Raw genomic sequence first — 19618 nt, forward strand, 5'->3', positions numbered from 1 at the left:
TCGGTCTCATACCAAGTAAATACAGTACCAGTATTGCTGATACCAATATTGATGCTTTTAACCTATAAAGGCCGCTTATGCAGTATGATGTATAGACTTGTTAATTTGTGAATTCTGAAAATGTTTTAATAGCCACTAAATCGCTGTAATCTTTCATTTTCACAATAATTAGCTAAGGCAAGTAAACACACACCACAAAACTGTTATTTTGGAGACCTGGAATGTAAAAACGCCTCTCTTAAAGGCACTTTGTGTGAGTTTCTGATGTTTTACTGTGCTATAGGCTATAAATAAAAGTGATGTGACATTTCCCCGAGTGCATCTTTGCAGCATTATTTATTTTTTAATTTCCAAAAGAATTTTATTAAACACAGTTCAGTGAACAACCTACTGAACTTGGAGGATGGAAAGAGAGTATTGATCCTATCGCACTAGTATCAATCACAATACCGATACCAGCGTTGGTATCGATACTTTCGATATCTGAGTCGTCATTCCCCCCCCCCCCCCCCCGCCGACCTCCAGTATTCATCCGGGTTGATCTGACCCCTCTCTGGCAATGCACACATCATGTAACTTTTCCTTTATGTGGGCAAGTCGTGCTCTCTTTCACACGCTCAATATCCTTTCAGTGCCATAGCTGTGGAAAGGTGGTGGTGGTGAGAGATTAATGTGTCTTTTCTAGTAAAAGCAGCTCACCGTGCCTGTGCAGAATAAGACCAAATGAGGTTTGTGCCTCGGGGTATGAGTTGTTGTTTTTGTTGTTTTTAAAGTAGACCCAGTTCTTGATGGCACTTGTGTGCTTCTTCCTGTCTGATTGTTTACAGCTTTACCGAACTGGATTCCAGATGTAATCCTGTGGTGCTCTCTCAGAGCGTGGCTATGTAAGGCTAACACGGAGAAAACAAAACAAAAAGTCTCCCTGAGGTGTTGCCCTCACAGCAGCTTGGTTTCCTACAAAAGACGTCTTCCCCCAGTAGCAGACGGGTGCTGCATAAACTGACCAAAGGCTGGTGGTTTTCTGTGTATTCGTACGAGGCCTGTGAGCCTGCAGGCTGTTCCTGTCAGACGAGGCATGAGGCTAATGAGGTTACTCTGTTTCCTGTTTCTGCCTTCCTGTCCCCTCCTTGTTTGTAGGAGGGGGGGGGGCTTCAACTCTGGCACGATATGTCTATACAGTCTAATGTAGGCCTACAGTTTCTTCATGCATATTAGGCATGTGAATTTGTGTGCACGGGACATGCACATCAGACCGCAGCAAGCATTTAGCACTATTTGTCTCTAGCAGTATCATAAGAGCTCGTAACAGCGCTAGAATCTGTCAAATTAAAGCTGGCGGCTAGTAAAAGCTATGGGCTGCATCACTGCAGTTAAACGAATAAACCGAGGGAGTCGTGTTTCTGTCTGTCTGCTGTTTTTTCAGTTTGTTTTGGTTACTCATCTTTGGCGACTTGTACATGATCATCATCATGACTAGTTAGTTTTTGACCCTAGAGAGCATTAAATCATTCGAAAAACCAATTATGAGAAACCAAATTTAGCACAAGCTTCTATATGATCAATCTTACAAAACAAAGTGTCGTGGTAGCCGGCAAGCAGCTGCGCGACGAGGCTAACGCACACCTGTGGAAATGATCCCACTTTGCATTTTCCCTCTGGCATTTACATCGATTATCTAACAGAGTTAACTAAGATTCCACTCATCATTTCATAGGATTACTTTGGCCTGGAAGGTTTTTCTGTTCTCATTTAAAGTCTGTGTCTGTAAAATCTTACAATAATTTTCAAGAACTGTTCTGACTGCCTGATACCTTACCCATCCATCTGCTTTGCGGCCTCATACAATCTTACATCTTACGACACTTTCTTACCATATTTTCAATGATAAATGCACACGATGGCTTTCATAATCACGCACTCGGCAACTAGTGTCGAACATTCTGATCGGAACCTAAGAGCACATTTCCTTAGTTAATGAAGTAAGCTGTTGCCATTGATAAGAAGCCGTACCTAATGTCTGTGTGTTTTGAAATGGAGCTCTGTTGGATGCGATCAGCAGCAGATTCTTCAGGGATCCTGGCGGAACAGCAGGGCGACGTAGCAGCCGCCGTGATGAATGGCAGCGTGTTGGGTAGCGCCGTTGATCAGAGCTTACTGCACGTGACCACAGTTGGAGAGCGTGCGTGTGTGTTTGTGCACGCGTGGTGTACAGAAATGAGTTAAACCTCTGGTCAGCGGCGTGCAGCCAAAGTGAAACTGATATTGTGACAGAGTTGGAGAGTAAATGTGTTGAATGAGGCTGTTATTATTAAACGAGAGCCATTTGTTGTGCAGTCTGTCAGATCAAAGAGGGAAAGTCTGCACACTGGTGTGTACATACACACGCGCACAGTGTTTTGTTTTTTTTGTTTTTCTTTTAATATTATATCTTAATGCACAATTCCTATCATGAGGCGTTTTGATGTGTTTTGGCCTATTGTAAGGCCAGACGTGGCTCAGCGTGGCTCAGCCTACCAAATGTAACTTCACAGTATGAAGAATGTTCCTCATCTGAGCCCTAAAAGCCATGGCAACAAGGCTGTGAAGCCACTGCAAAGTTGATACCACGCCACTCCTTGAACATTTCACTTTATGAGAGACACTTAAAATTCCCTCAGCAGCAGTTCTGCTGTCCTGTCTCAGCTTGGCGACAGTCAAAGCTTTGAGTGCAGGTTTTTTCTTTTTTCGGCTAATGCTCCTCCAGTGTGGTGTGGTATGACGCGCACAGAGTAGAAAACCTACAACTCCTTCCACATGCTGTTAGGAAGCTTGAGTCGGTGTTCCAGGATATAGAAGAATTAGGCTAACGGCCCAGAATTCAGAAGAGGCTTCACCTGCTCATGTAGCTGGTGCTGCTGGAATTTATGTAATATTATGTGCTGTTTCTTCTCTGCTTTTTCATGGTTGTTTGAGGGTCATTGGCACATGCCTTGTAGGAGTACCGGTCCTTTTTTTTGGCATGTTAATGTGGACTGAAGTAGATGCAGAAACGAGGTAAATTGCCCTCCATCCATGAGAAGCAACATTTTTATTTAGCGGGCTTAATGGAGATGCACACAGACACACATACAGGCTCTTCAAAGCTCTGTGACATTTATTTCTTTCAGTCAAATTAAGCTCTGTGTGTGTGTGTGTGTGTGTGTGTGTTAAAAGCTCCCACCCTCATTCCATCTCTCTCTCTCTCTGTCTCACTCTCCGTGCTCCACTTTTACCAGCCTGATAGCATTTAATGCTCGACAGGGCTGAATAGCTCTGGCAGTCTGTCACTTACGTGCGCTCAGATTCAGACGGTGCGTGCGTGAATGTGGAAATGCAGACAGCTGATATGATTGACAGCGGGGAGACGCAGGAGGTTGGCGCGCGTCTCATACCGAGCCCGGCTCAGCACGAGCGGCCGTCGTGACCAGACGGAAGGCATTTTGTTCTCGTGGAGAAACGTTGATCTGCTGAATGTCGACAAAGTGACGTTCAACAGCATTTCTGCCCACGGGAAGATCTCGATTTTTAAAGTCTTCACGTTATCACAGGAGGCATCTTGTAGTCTTTGTGCATTTGTTTCCTCTCTCTTCTTCTGCAGATGGAAATACTCTGAAAGTGCTAGGGCTATCCCAGCATGACTAGTTTAAAGGGAAGAGGGAAGGCCCCTTTGGCTGTACAGATGTGCGTGTGTGTGCACACAGACACACATTCCATTGCAGTGAGCTTGTGGTATAATGAGGCGATTATATAGGGCCCCTTGTCCCAGGCAACCCCCGAAACCTTGTTCCGTTCGGCTATTCTCTGAGGTCCAAGCTGAGCTAAGCATCCGGTGTACTTGAAGCTGTAAGGGAAGTGGGGACCAGGATGTAGTTAGGATCGGAATGTAAATTTTCAACGCAAACACATGCTTCATGCTTAAGGAAGCTGGCCTGGTTTTAGTTGATCTTGCTGATGTAGGATGAGGACAAGTGGGATTTTTAGGGAACAGCTGCCACTGTTTACACTCGACGTTGGAAATAAGCTTCAGAAAGGCAAAATAAGTTTTCTAGTTTTTCTTTATTTTCTTTTTAAGTGAATCACTGCACTGCTTAGATACTGCATATGTATCCGTCACTCACAAGTAGGGCTGAACGATATATCGCATTTGCGATAATATCGCGACATGATCAAGTGCAATTTTCTAACCGCAAAGGCTGCGATTATACTGCGATTATATTATACAATTCATGGGCTGCATCCTCCTGAGGCCGCATTTGTAGACCGATTACGTCACAGCGACGCGCCGAAGGCTGTCCAAATTACTACCATATCCCAGAATTCATAGCGCGGCCCAGCCAAACTCCAGTTTCCAGCAATGGCGGCCGCTACTAAGTTTTAAAATTACTCATACTAATCTTTCTGGGTCACAAAATAAACTTTTAACATATTTTCAGGCGAGAAAGTAGTTGTGTAAACATCAAATATCTGCTCGGTTTATCAAGATATCCCATATTTGCAAAAGTGCTTCGACGTTTTCAGAGGCGTCTGCTACCCACCAGCTCGACAGCTAGCCGGGAGCTCGAGGGTTACTGATGCGGCCGAGAACGGCACAACTCCCGGCACATCATTTTCAGATCACCGCGGAGTTTCGCTGCTCGGGTTAAACGTAATATATAAGTCACTTAGACAACCTAAAAATGTTATTGTTGGGCTTTTTTCAGTGTTTTGTTTGTTCGTGAGTAAATCGGTTTGGCTGAGATTAAAGTTATTAGATTAGATAAAATAAAACTTTATTAATCCCCCGGGTGGGTTCCTCCTTGGTTTTCACACAGCTGACTAAACGTCAAACAGAAAACTTATTAAACAGAAGTATGAGACAGTCGAGAATTTACACCAGTGTCTGGTTATATTTTAGATAGCAAGAAGCAGACGGCCGAGTTTATTAAACTCCACCGAGACAGCGGTGACGCTAATCAGAACTAGACCGTCCAATTTCACGCCTTTAAATTTTAAAGGCGTGTTTGTGTGTGTGTTTATACAATTGCTATTATGTTTGCACTTTATGTGTAATGTTACTGACTGCAGAGATCAGTAAGATGTGTGTATTTTTTATTTATTAGTTTTATTTATTTAATATTATTTTTTAATTGAATGACTGTCTAGTAGTTCACAGATGTCGAAAAACTGAGTGTGGTAAAGCCACTGATTTTGTTTATGTATATTTCTGCAATCTGCACATTGTACTGACTTTCATTTTAATGTTTACACCAGGGTTCCTTGTCAGCACTTTATGCTCAGATGTTTGTAAGCTAAAAATAAACTATTGTGTATGTTCAAATATACTGTTGTGATTGAAGAAGTTAAATAAAAATGTCAGTCATCAATTCATGCATCACCTCATGTCATCATAACAGAGGTCTGTCTTCCAGGAAAGAACAGTTTAAAATTAATGTAATATAGTATTGGCCATACTATATGATGTATTGCTTGTCTTTGTTTAATAATACAGAAGACAAAGACCTTAAAAAATAATCGCATATCGCATCGCAATCGCAATATTGGGGCAAAAAATCGCAATTAGATTATTTTCCATAATCGTTCAGCCCTACTCACAAGGAGTCCCAGCAGTGCTCAGTCGGACATAATTTGAACCTTTTGCAGCCTCATCAGTACTCCCATTGCCACTCTGTCGCTGGTTTTTGTCTTTTTAATGGGTTAAATGTTTCAGATCCAGAAACGCTTGGTCATGAATGCGAGAGAGGCCCCAGTCATGTATTTGGGAATTAAATAATTGTTATCAACGTCATCTGCACTGCTTGTGAACCCTCAGCAGTCGAGTCCTTGCAGTCATCTGGGGACCATGTGTTAGTGGTAAGAAAGCTCAACATGTGCAGAAAGGAAAAGAGATGGGTAGTAGTGGTGTAGGGACCGTCCCCGACTACTAGAAAACAAAATCCCAGGCTCTGCTAAAATAGCATTTCTCCTCCATCTATCTGTCCTGCTATTGCTCCGTCCGTGCTCCAACAGGAAATGTGTTAGAATAACAGATTTTTTTGGGCCAGTTTTGTAGAGTGGATCGCAGCTTGCGCATGGCCCACATTCCTCTGCTGTGACATCCGCACAGTCGGCAGCAGCACAAAGCTATTTATAGAACCGCTAGCTTGTACACACGCACGCACACCCACACTTGCACAGAAATGTATGCACACGCAAGTGTGCGGATTTATACGTGCGGTAGACTGAAATGCTAACGAGTTGTGTTCATTCAGTAGTGGTGTCGCTTACATGTAGCTCTCTTGTGTTTTTAGTTATTCATGAGTTGTATATCATCTTGATGATAAAAAGAGAAAGCACGTATTGGGTTTAATCATCTCTTCTGTAGCAGCACCAGGGATAAACAGTGAGTCTCTGTGTTAAAGGCAGCTTCTGTGTGTGCGTATTTTGCTTCATGTTGTAATAAGTAATTTCTCTCTCTCACACACACACACACACACACACACACACACACACACACACACACACACACACACACACACACACACACACACACTTCTAAAAAAAGTACTTAACAAAACACTGGCAAAGTACAGCTTTGAGTTTTTGGCACTGGGGTATTTTTATACTGGTAATGAAATCAGACTGGGCTGGTGTTCAACATGCTTTTGTTGTGCGAAATGAATCCATTGTTTGCGTGTGATATTTTAATATGGGAGTTAAATATGGTCTCTGAGGAGATCTGTATTGTCACCGTTTATTCCCACTGAATGCTCAAGTAAAAATTTTTTTTCTTTCAACTTTTTGAGTGGATGCCCAGAAGATTCAGAACCCCATCCTCCTCTCCAACTCTCTGCCCCTACCCTGGTGTCTTACACCACATTTAGAACATGTGTTCAGTCTCCATTCTGGGTTATTGGATTTGCCTGCTTTGCAGAGAGGAGCATTTGAACGGGGGCTGGACTTATGAAGTGGAACCGGCGCCACTTTTTATCCAGCTAATGAGCTGGTGCTGATGCAGCGATGGATGTAATCCTGCGCAGACTCTTGAGGGCTTATGCCTGGCACAGTGCAAGACTGCTTTTAAACATTTGCGCAGTTCTGTTTATACACCTGTGTTGACCGGGATTATTCGGTTGTTGGCAAAACTCTAGTTTTGCCTGGCTACTGCTGCCCACCTTTAAGATGGGCTCCAGTTATACTTTGAGCCGTTTAAGCCAGCTCCAGGATAATGTCAGGAAATGGAGCAGAAAAAGTATTTTAAGAAGCCCAGTGGTTAAGCTGTTTTTTCTTTCCTTTTAGAGCTGTACTTCATACTTAAATTGAGAGCAACATCACAGGACATAAGAGATGTAATGATCTTATATGACACACTTTTTCATGCGCATTATCCCTATGGATGCTTTAAACCTATCCGCCTGCATTTATGTGTATCTGTGTGTGTTTTGTAGGATGGCTTACCTGTGTATTACAAAAGAGTTGGGGGTGGGGTTGCTCGGTGACAGTAAGCGCACAATTATCCTGAGGCATCACTTGGTTATACATACGCACTGTGTGCACCGAAAAGGTCCCCGCGCTCATTAGTGGAATTCCACTAGCCTGGTGGGAGCTAGTTGTAGGGTAGATGTGTGTGTCAGTGCCAGGTAGCTCTGTGTAAAAGCGGTCTCTGAAGAGTTCTGGCAATGCCTCACAAGCGCAGGCGCACACATACGTGCACACGCACGGTGTGCTGTGTTTGTCAGGGAAAGTGAGGTGCAGCTCGTTTTGGTTGTTTGAGTAGATGTTTCTCTTCTTGTCTCATGCTAAGCTTGTCCTCTGGTAACACGATGTATATGGTTATGGAGGGTTTCTGTAATGCTGACCAACATTTTGTCAAACACGCACACATGCAGGCAGGTTCTTGTGATCAGAAGGCCCATTTTTGTCTTGGGTCAGAAAATGGCTGTGGAAACGTGTTTAATTGATCTCGTGCAGCTATGAGCAAGTATTGGGAAGTTTTAGGTTAGAGCAGTTGCAGCGGAGCACAGCTTTAACCGTCACTTTTTTTCTTTTCGTTTCTCCCCTCGGTAAAAAGTCGGTCAGCATTTCTTCCCTGCATTTTTTTTCCCCCCAGTCTCGCATGTGTACACAGTGCAGGAAATATCTGTGGCAATCTGCCAACTACTGTGAGGAAACCACAGCGAAACAGAGAGGAAAAGAAATACAGATGAACTTTAAGGTCATTTTTTTTTCTCCCAATGCAGCTGTGTCTGGTGTTTTTGTGTGTGTGTCGAGCCATAGAATCTGTATATGAGAGCATTTGTAACCCTGAGATATACTGTCAGTGCTGTGTGTGTGTGTGTGTGTGTGTACATTTGGCCTTCTGCCACACCATGGAGGGAAAGAGTGCTAGTGAGCTGTCTAGGTAATTGGTGCTTACCTGGCAGGCTTTTGCACACATGCACACACAGACACACTCGCATGCACACACAGTGAATGGATTAGATGACATTAACTACAGGAGAAAATGGCATAATTGAATACTTCCCACTATCTGTCTCTCTAGTGTGTGTGTGTGTGTGTGTGTGTGTGTGTGTGTGTGCGCGCGCGCGACAGTGTAATGAGTGACTGCACGTTACGCCCCCAAAAAATACCCGATCACCCTCTGTCAGAGGCTGCGAAGCATCAGTGCACTGGGAGGTCTGCTTGCATGTGTGTGTGCACATGCGAGTGTGTGTCTTGTATAAAGGCAGACATGGCTGTCACCCACCAGCTCCATCATGTGCAGACACTCAGGTTTTAATATTTGCCCACCTTTCCCCTCACCAGCTCTTGAGGCCTTTCCCCGAAGGGTCCCCGGGCAGACCTCAGAAATCAAAACAAAGGCAGGAGCTTATTTTTATCCACCGAAGAGACGGAAACAACAAAGAGAATCTTCAGTTTTGTCAGTGTTACAGTCGTATCAACAGAAAACACTCAAGATATCTCTGCGACCTTTTAATAAGATTTAAATTAGACACCATATCGCTGAAGTTGGCATCTGGCCTGTAATCCAAAATTTGTACTGTGCTGGCTTATTTCTTTTTCCTTTTTAAATAAAGTTGTGTAAAGGCAACCCACCACTTTCACACTATTTTCTGCTCCTTCCTATCATATCTCAGTTGCATGTTTGATTGTGTGTAGAGAACATTTCCGACCCCAGGAGTCGGAAACAACGGGCTTATTCACTCGCCTGTGGGAGAATCCATACCAGTAGGATAAGATTACATCGCTCTCTATCTTCCACGCACACAGAAGTACAGTTTGTGTTCCCACAGCTCGTCATCTTTACTCCCCTGCTTCTGTTTTTTCTTTCCTTTTTTGGACTTTTTATTTATTTATCTTTTAGAATTTGTTTTAATACTATCGTTGTTATCTTGCAGCAGTAAAACAGTTTGATATGAGTGTTATTATAATTTTTTTTTTTCTCGATGTGGAATTTTAAATATTTATTTTTAAAATAATGCACCCAATAATGCAGTGTCCGCCAGCCACTTAGCAGGGCCAGCTCCAGTGGTCTGAGTCAACTGGATGAACAAACAGTGTGCTCCCACACAAGTCTGCCTCTTTACATTTGACTCAGACAGAAGGAAATGTGCTTGCTGAGATGGGTCGACAGGACTAGAAATGTGCTTTTAATTCAGATAATTAGCATACATTACGTTTTTTTTGGTTACATAAAAGCAGCAAATGTTTTCTTTTCTGATACTTAACAGCTGAAAACCACTCGCCCCATGACTCGAGTAGAGAAAAGCTATTTCCAGCTTCCATTATTTATTAATACCTCTTTGTTGTTGCGCATGTCCTAATCTCATTTCCTTTAGTCATTAGCGTTGTTCGACATCAAACACAGCTGTCAGAGCAATGAGTGTAAGCAGCAAGGGAGGAAAGAAGTATGGTGATTGCTGTTGGACACTCACTAAAGACCCTTTTAAGAATGCTCTTTGCGCTGGAATATTTTTTTCCAATAAGCCGTTAAAACTCTCAGTGCCAGCAATGAGTGTTTCCAATAACTTTCCCTCCATGTGCTGCAAATTCAACCATCTTGTGTTTGTTGCCCAGACCGAGTTGAATGGGTCATGTCTCGGAGAAGGATGTGTTGTGCGTGTGTGTGTGTGTGTGTGTGTGCATGTGTGACTCCTGGTGACCTCTTTTGACAATAACAACTTTTGTCTCGTTCTCACTGGGAGAGATTAGCAACGCATAAACTCGCAGTCCCATGATGCCTTTTTCATTTGCTTCCTACCTATTCATCGCTTTAATGCTCTCCGATCACGGCGTTGTGGGGAAAATGCGACCCCTTAATGTATTGTTATGCAAATGTGTTGCCCCGTGTGTAAGCTAATGCTATGTTATGCTAATAGTGTGTCATGCTAATGTCACTATGTAGTGAGAGATGTTGGGGAAGGATGCAATAAGAACAATATGGAAGGGAGTCCCCATTGTACTCGGATCTTTTTATTTGTTTTTTCCCCTCTCTTTACTAAATCTATCATAACTCACACATTAGCACAGCCGTCACCCAAAACTCGGATTATTTATCTGATGTTCTTCTTGATTTAGCTATATTTAGTTTGTATTGTAAGCTAACAGCTTTAACTGTTTCTCCACTCTGTTAGGTCATTGTTACATTGCTAACGCCATATTTTTAGCTAAATAATTTAAAAGTTTCATAATTTTATCTAATATTATTACAAATATCCACTGTGTCTTGCTAATACATTCGTTTGTTTATCCACAGTGTTAGCTAAAAATTTCAACTTTTACAAGTACTTTAATCAAACTAGCCGTTTTGTTCTGTTTTGACCATCTGTTTAAAAAAATTGCATTCCTTATTTCTGCGTTAACTATTCATAAAATAATTTAAAATTAGTTTTCAGTTTTCATTGTCTAATTGTAATAGCTTGTTCATAGTTTAGCTAAAAAAAACAACTTTTTTTCCCCCCTTAAGTAATTCCTTAATTCTTGGTCATTTTTGGAGTTTTTATGCTACACTGAATGTGCTGAGTAATTATGTGGTTATCTCCTCATAAAAATGTGAAAATGTACAGACTTTGTTGACGTTAGTTTTAGCTTTCTTTTGTTTTGAGACAAATCTAAGCCTGGCTGCCCTGTGAGCATTTCCTGACCTTGACCTAACGCCACACTACTTTGGAAGTTCTGTTGCCCTGCAAAAAGAAACAAAGGAAATGGCCCGCCATAAACAGCTGTCCAACTTACAAATACTGTCTTTTATTATGTGCTTTTCATGTTCTTGTCTGCCAAGTTTTTTTTTTTTTTCTTTCCAAAACATGATGTGAACAGAAACAGAGTTAATGGTTAGAGAAAATGGGGAAATGCACATTGCTTGTGGTTTTTCTCTGCGATGAGGGCTTATACTAATCCATTTTCACCCTCTTGATATCTTCACAGGATGACAGTGATGGGATCCCGTGGTCGGAGGAGCGGGTTATGCGAAAGGTGCTTTACCTCTCCCTAAAGGAGTTTAGGACTGCACAAAAACGGCAGCTGGATGGGGATGGAACCACAAACTCTAATGGTGGGTTTAAGTCCACCTCCTTAATGCTCTAAGGAGAGCATTAAGGAGGTAAATGCAATACTGCATAGCTCATCTTTGCACTAACATTTTCTTTTGTTACTGTCTCTGGGTTGGGTGCTACAAAAGAGCAGATTGAGTAGATGTGTAGGTGTATACTGTACAGCAGTAATACTTTGCTGAATTAATCAGTGTTAAAGTGTGAAATAAGGTAAACTGGCCCATTTGTTCACATCAGCAGCATTCAGTAAGTGATTATACATATGCAAGTTTGCTGTATACTACAGATTAACCCTTAAGCACACAGGACTGGCTGTTTTGTTAATGGAATTGAGAACTCTTGGAGAACTGATTATCTTTCTCTGTAGGTTAAAACCTTTTGCAGGGACTTGTTGTGTTTCTACTGCGGGGACAAGGGTCTAAATAAAGGTCCAGAGAAATGACTTAGATCCTCAAAATAACCCATCTGAAAATTCAAGGACTTGGGTTTGCTGAAACTGCTCCGCTCCAGTCCATTAGGTGGTAGTCATGCAAAAACGGTGGTAATAGGATAGAAAGTGAGGCACAGGTGACACTTCTACACCACCTCCAAAGATCCCCAAACCTTTAAAAGGTACGAGTGCGAGAGCAGGGATGTTTTTAGTAGAAACACACAAAGTTCCTCCAAGGGTCCTACTCAAGGATAATGGTTCCTCTAGTGGAAAAGTCCCGTTTGTGCTCTTTATGTAGCTGATGACTTTGCAAAGAGAGAAAAACAAATGAAACCAATTAGTGTGCTGTTAACAGCTTGCCACAGTAAAAAGAAACTGTGCAGAAGGTGTGCGAAGCTGAAAACTGTCACGCTGTTGTGACAGAATCAGAGGCAAAGAATGGCTGCAGTCATGTTTTGAGGGGGGGAAATGTCACAGTTGCTAGTTTTTTGTTTTTTTTTTCATTTTCATTCATTATCCTTTTTGTTTCTGGTCACTGGGCCGTCTTTCGGGCCAGTGTCACATCCTCAAAGCTGAAAGCATTTCCCTCTTGTTTCTGAAAAAGTTGTTTGTGCATCAAACACAGGGACACAGATGAGGTCTCCAGCAGTGCCACACACAACAAAACACGTGTATAGGTGTTGTTAATTCCACCTCCACTCAATAGCTTTACACATTTACACCCATCCTGGGGTCAGGGCTCATTAAAACACGAGCCTATCAGAAGCCTTAACTTGAGTTAATACCCGAAATTACTTACTAAAGACATAAATCCAATCCCATGGTCGAAGCCTGCTCCAGAAACAGTTGAGGGAATTTGTGTGTTTTTAAAAAAAGAGAGGCTGAAACGACATGAGAAGAGTGAGTGCACAGGGGGGATGAACAGCTTGTTTTGAACCAAGCTGCCACCATGTCTTTGTTTGACACTGGTGTTCCTACACACACATACACTCACACACACACACAAAAGCCCTTAGCCAGCCAACAGCGGTGATTTGAACTTCACACGTGCCTCAGAAGCTATTCTCAGTTGACATTAACACAACCCAGACGTGGAAAGAAAGAAACCAGGAGGGAAAAAAGAGCCTCTGAAAGTTCACGCCCAGTCTTCCAGCTCGGCAGAAAGAGAGACGGGCATAAACGGGGAGGTGGGAACCTCTTTTGAAATGTAGCTTATTCCTTTTCCTCATTTCTTATTTTTGCCATTTTTTCTTTATTAAACACAAAGATTTAAAAAAAAATAAAATAAAAATCCTTTAGTGTTTCTGTCCATAGTGGTTCTGAGTGCCACCCCCTCCCTCCCCTCCTTGTGTGCCAGTACTTCTCCGTGCGTCTGTCTGGCATCTCATAGCTGCCACTCCAGAGCTCCTCAGGGCCTTTTAAGCCGCCGCGGGTAGCTGACCTTATCGCCTGAATAAAAATGACTCATTAGAAAGCGTTGGCAGCCTGTCGCACCGGGGGTAACGACAGCAGCCCGCACTGACACAAAAGGGAGTCGGGCTGAATAGACGGGACCTGCTGTTTTAGAGCACCGTGGGTTAGCGAGGATTTGGAGGCAGTGCGAGCGGCACAGTTTCCTCTCTCGCACAGACATTGTGGTGAAACTGTCAGCCATTTTGGAGGATCACACTCAGCATGCACTACATCCTGAATGGGCAGCCCCTGCTGTTTTAGAGGACTGCGGGTTAGAGAGACTGGGCATATTTTGGGGCCAGACATGTGCCGCACTTTTCAGCCTCATGCAGGCGTCGTTGTCTATGTGGAAGTATCAGCCATTTTGGATAGGACATTGATGAAATGATGCAAGGCAGGAAATTCCTTGCTTATTTACTTAATTGACAAAAAAATTTAAAGAGCGAAATTTGTAAAACTGATTATTTAAACTGAAAATGACAAACAGTCCATTTTCTTGGACTGGCATTTTCTTTTTAATCCCAATGACAGAACGCTGAAAAAATCAAGCTTTTCAGAGTGTTTTTGTCAATGGACGATTGAATTCATGTTATTTCAGATCTGATTGAAAGCGTGGCATCTGGTCGTCATCAAACCAAGCTTCTAAAGCAGCTTTTTGCCCCTACTTTGGGCATCTCTCCATCCCCTCTCCCTTTCCTCTCTCCTCCCTCCTCCGTCACTGTGTGGCAGCAGCAGCTATCTATTTTAGAGGGAGGTGTGGCGGCCTGTCAATCAGCCGCACGTGCCGGTCTATCTCCCGCCCACCCCAGCCTTCTCCCTGTCCATAACCAGTAATCATGCCATCTCCCCAGCCACTTTACCTTTTGCTAGCTGGCAGCCGTCCGTCTGTGTCCATCACACTTCCTGCCTCTCGTGCCTCCTTCCCTGCATTATTTATCAAATAGCATTATGCCCTTCTGCATCCCAGCTTCTGCTCATTAATCCACGCATCGCAGCCACATTCTTTCTCTTTTTTCCTTCCTACTTTTCCCTATCTCCCTCCATCCATTTGTCCTTCCGTTTGTCCCCCCCACCCCCCTCCTCCAACGCAGGGTTTCCATTACACATCAGTAGGACTCTGGTTACTGCCTTCTCCGCAAGCTCCTGTCTCCTCTCTCCCGCCTGCTGCTCAATCTCCTCGATTATGTATCTCCACGCCCACAGTCCCCCTTTTTTCTCCCACAGCTCCTTTCATCTGTCTCCGTCTTTCTCGGCATCTACCTCCTGTTTCCATTTTGTCCTTCCTGTACTCTGCCCCTTCTGTCCCAAGTATCTACGCTACCTGTCACCCTAACCCTCTCACCCTTTTCCCCTTCCCCGCCCCGTTCTTCCGCCATTTGCCACCCTTCAGTCTCCTCTTCTTCTGACTCGTCAAAGCTATCTCTCTGTAGCCACATCCCTACCTCGCTATCTCGCTTACACCCACCCTTTCCTTTCCTCTCTCTCCATTTCCCTGAGTGCTATTGATGGAGGAACTGGCTGCTGGCCAAATTCCAGGAGGCGCTGAAGAGAGGGCTCCCTGTTTGCCCATTTCTCCGACTGTCCCCCCTCTCTCTCGCTCTCTATTTTCTTTTTTTCCCCTTTCTCGTCTGGCTGCCAGTCTCACGACTTGTTGTTCCTACCCGTTTTAATGCACATCATGGCCTTTCCCTCAGCTCTCAGTTTGCTGTCTCTCTGCTGTCTGTCTGCATTTCCCGTGCTGCCACCCGCTTGCACGTCCAGAGTGGCAGCCCGTGGCAGCTTGAAGCACTGTGTGGGACCTCTATTCTCTCTCTGGTGATAAGATGCCGGACAGAGGACGACAGATGAAGGTATACCAGCACAGACAGGGAGGTGGTGATAAAAGAAAATCACGGTAGCTGGAAGAAGGCGAGTTTGGATTTCAAGCGAGGCTGAGAGATTGTGTCTACTCGGCCCTCTCGCGCTTTCCCACAACAGTTCGAGCCATGATAGTGTCCATTCTTTACCTTTGATGCTTCAGTTATAGCCTTGAACAGCACAAAAGCAGATGCCGTGTTACAGAAATGCACATAGTTGCGAGCTTTTTGTTCTGGTTTGTGGTCATAGCTGCACTATGAGGTCTAATTTTAGAAGGAAGAGCACTATATTTGGGGCTATTTCAAATCCCATTGCCAGGCAGTAAGTTTTGGTATGTGCTTCTACTCTCAAAAAAAGAGTCTGGGAATGGATAATACAAGGAGTTTTCCTGCAATAAAGCTGCCCATCTTTTTTGTTTTACTTTATCCCACACTTTAATTGTATACAGGCACGGAGGGCTACTTGAATAAATAGCATAATATGGAATTTTAGGAAGTCACCAGACAAATTACTCCCATACGTCTGCTAACCCATTTGTTTTTCTTTTCATAGCTGTATTTAAGGTCTTTATTGGATTCTCTGTCTGATACCATATCTTTGATTTTGCACATGCAGCTCTTGTTCATGTATTCTTTGTTGTAAGGACACATTCTGCCCCTGATTGTCTCCATCTTTTTTTTTTAACTTTGTGTGATTTTTCCCATGGCATGAATGTAGTTATAGCTCTACTTAGTACTGCAGCTTGCGCTCTCTTCTCAGCCCCATCATTCGCTTCCTCCCATCCTCTCGAGACGTCGAGGTGAGCACCACGCGGCGGATCCGATGGGCTTAGTTAAGCATGCCTAAAATCTGATTAGACCCCACCTATTTCCCAATAGGACCAGCCATTGGAATGCCCCACTGGCCTGGTCCTCAGGAGCTCCAGGGGCTTGAGTTTAGGACCCTCCCCTCTTTCTGCCACGCTTGCCCATCCCCGGCCCTCTTTTCTTTTTTCTTTTTTTCCCCCAAGATGCTCCGTTCTGCCCCTCAGATGGGCACTCATGTGCAACCAGCATATGTTGAACAACTCTTTGGAGGAATGGGGTATGGCAGCGGCAAGGTAGGGGGAAAGCGATGGAAAGCTGGAGGGGCGGTGGGGCTGGTGAAATGTGCCTCTGCCTATTTGTTTGCGTTCTGTGGGGACATCACGCGTCAGTCATTTTCAGAGCACAATTAAAGTTAATGAGCTATTTCTGTGTTTGCTCTGGTGTGAGTTCCCCTGTCCAGAAGTTCTAATGAGTCTCTTGCCCATTTTCATATCGGTTTATATGACCCCCCCCCCCCCCTCAAAAATCTAATTACCATTTTTCATGCCAACATATTAAGCTCTGAAAGATGTTTTAATTTAATTGAATATTTAGAATATATTCCAATATTTGATTGAATGAACATGTTTTAACCCCCGTTTTATAAAATAGTACTTTTATGAAGGGGACTTCAAAGGAGTTGATTCATTAAAAGAGTACGAATGTAAGCCTTTCGTGCCAGCCAAGACATTGTGAGGCAGTGATTCACCCCAGGCCTATAGACTTAGAGGCTCTCCAGCACCAACATATAAAGCGTTGCCAGCAGTGCGATGGCCTTACTCATCGCGGCGGTCTTTGTTAACTTTATGAGCGCAAAGATACATCTGATGACTGTATCTCCGCAGTCAGGTGCTGACCTGCCTTGCGTGTGTGAGCAAACCCCAACAGCCCGGTTGTTTATGCAGTAATGAGAAAGTGTGTGTGTGTGTGTGTGTGTTCATTCAGCCCAGAGCACTTTTATAAATCTCAGTTAAATCATATGTTTGAAAACCTGCTTTTTTTTTTAACCTGCTCTACAATCACTCAACTTCATTCTGTCTCCTCCGTTATCATTTGATCTCGCCACCCCGCTTCCCGTCCGATCGTTCTCAGATGACACGACGCCCGGGCTTGTTCGGCAGCAGTTGTCTTTGCTAGCAGGATATCATTCAAGTTGCCACTTATTCTAACCCGTGCTCCTCTGCGCTAATCGTAATAATTTGTTTTCCTTTTTGACACCCACTATTAGGAGTTTGTGAAGCAGGGATTTCAGAAGCATCAGTCAAAAAGGAATTTGGCCGGGTGTCACGAGAAAACTACGAGTTACTCAGAGAAAAGAGAGAGGGTGATAGACCAGTGGGGAGGTGTTCTTTCAGTGAATAAAAGGGTTTATGATGGCTTATGAAGTTTCTTGTTAAACAAACCCCTGTGAGATGTGAGTGTTTAGTGAGTCACTGTTGCTCTTTTCAAAATGAATGTGAATAATTCAGCAGCCTGCCATACCAAAAGTCCAGCCAGGCAGAAATGCTTGTCAAAACAGGTCAAAAGAGGTAAAAAATCGGATGAATTATCCCCTGTGTCAAATGTTTGCAGTGTTGTTTTACTCACTGATATAAATCTTCAACTTTCCGCTCAGCAAAGTGACACTTGAGTTGGCAAGGGAAGTACATTTTTAAACGTGTTACTGCCCCTCTGTCTCCAGTCGATTGGTCTCCTTGGCAGCGCTGTCCTGTTTTGTAATGACCCCAAAAAGCTTTAAACTTGTCCAATTGCCTCCCTGATAAGCAAGCCCACTCACGCTCTGTTGTTAAATCGGGCAAGCCCCTGCGTACACCTTCCAACAACTACAGGAGCCGCGTACGCTGAAACCAAATCTTGTTGATATCTTTTTTTTATTTGGTTGTCTGCCTCAATTACCGTTGACTTCGACTCCTACATTTGACCTAATTAGAATTCTCGGTGCCTGTTGTTGCTTTTGATTTAAGAATCTGTCTGGGGGGCTTATTTTGTTTTGCGCGAGTTGCTTGCTAAATATTTAATTAGGGCTCTGTCAATTGGGCTCAGGGAGAACGTCAAGCCCAGCAGTAGCCATTTCTGCGAATGGCTTTAGGTTGTTCATAAAAATTCTTTGTCAGAGGGCAAGCGTCACATATTGTAAGTCAAAGACAACAACAGCTGCTCGTAGGGAAATGTCAGTATGAAGGAGATTCAGTACCTTTCTATCCTAAGCTGGCCAGGGGGCAGATACTGGTGGCTCTATAGCAGTTCAGAGATTTCTATTTTTTATGGTTTTATGATCTGTTCTTTATTAATCACGTTATATTTCGCATAGGATTTTTCTTTTTCCTGTATCATCTAAAAGTTTTCTTTCAGTTCAGATCTTTTGAATTTGGGGCAAAACTCAAACACCACCACGCAGTTCTACTTTCTCCAGCTTATGGCTATATAAGGTACCACCCCAAATTTCCCACTGGTTTCTCCCTATTGCCAGGGGCAACGGTTGACTCCAAACCACATGATCAGCCCAACCCAGTTGCTGCCTCAGTAGCAGATGTGTATGTGGATATGTGTGACACATTCAAATTCAAATTTTATTTGTCACGTACACAGTCATACACAGTACGATATGTAGTGAAACATTCCTTGTCTGTAATATGTTGCGTGATGACCCTGATGAAGGACCATCACGCAACATACAAGTCGGGCAAGCAGTAAAGTTGTTCTTTATACTACAAGTGTCATAGGGTTTAACTTCTTCGGATCCTCTTCAAAACTACCCCATGATGCTGCAAAAAGCTGTGGCATTATGAGGTGTGAAGGCCCGTATGTAAGTATATGCAAAAAAAAAAAAAAAAAAATGTTGCAACAACCTCTACAGGTGAATACAGGTATGTCTGGCTCAGGTGTACTTGTGCATTTGAGATGTTTAACTAATTTGTGCTCTCTTTGTGTTCGTCACTCTTTCGCCATTTCTTTTTCTGTGCCCTACACTCTCAGATGAAGCAGAACTACCGTAATTAATGATGACATCAAAAAAGGATGTTTTAACACTGTCATATATAAACTTTTGTTTATTCCCCAGAGGCTCAAGATGTATCTAGATATTCAGCATTGATTCTCTGGTCTAATGTTTTATTGACAAAGAAGCGTTTTGTATGAATGGCGGCAGAAAGCTGGAAACGTATGCTGGCCAGGCTGTAACCATTTTCCTTTTTTTCCAGGTTCCCTCGCCAATGGGCAGCTCAACGGCTCGGGGTCAAAGGGCAGCCACAAAGAAGACGGGTCGTTGCGCCGTCAGGGCCTGAAAGGAAGCAGCGAGTACTGCGAGGACAGTCCTGCAAAAAAGAGGTGTGTGTGTGTGAGATGTTTCTGTGTCGCTGAGTTATAAAGAAGTTTGCAGAATGTTTGGGTGTTAAATGCATGCAGAAAGAATACTGTGAGAAGTTGAGAGCATGCTGTGCACACTTGGTATAAATTGTAAGTGCAGCAGAACTGCGCTGACTTTTCTG

The 19618-nt window shown here is 43.4% G+C and overlaps 1 protein-coding gene across 2 annotated transcripts in view; it reads left to right on the forward strand.

Moving 5' to 3' along the window:
- jarid2b (jumonji and AT-rich interaction domain containing 2b) overlaps nucleotides 1–19618 on the forward strand; it is a 110311-nt gene that overhangs the window by 41020 nt on the left and 49673 nt on the right. For both annotated transcript variants that reach the window (XM_024798392.2, XM_024798393.2), the window contains 2 exons: nucleotides 11422–11548; nucleotides 19331–19457. In XM_024798392.2, coding sequence (XP_024654160.2) covers nucleotides 11422–11548; nucleotides 19331–19457 — 254 coding nt within the window. Of the gene's footprint in view, nucleotides 1–11421; nucleotides 11549–19330; nucleotides 19458–19618 lie in introns of those variants that run through there.

The sequence above is a fragment of the Maylandia zebra genome, linkage group LG22 (genome assembly GCF_041146795.1).
Source record: "Maylandia zebra isolate NMK-2024a linkage group LG22, Mzebra_GT3a, whole genome shotgun sequence".
Taxonomy (NCBI): Eukaryota; Metazoa; Chordata; class Actinopteri; order Cichliformes; family Cichlidae; genus Maylandia; species Maylandia zebra.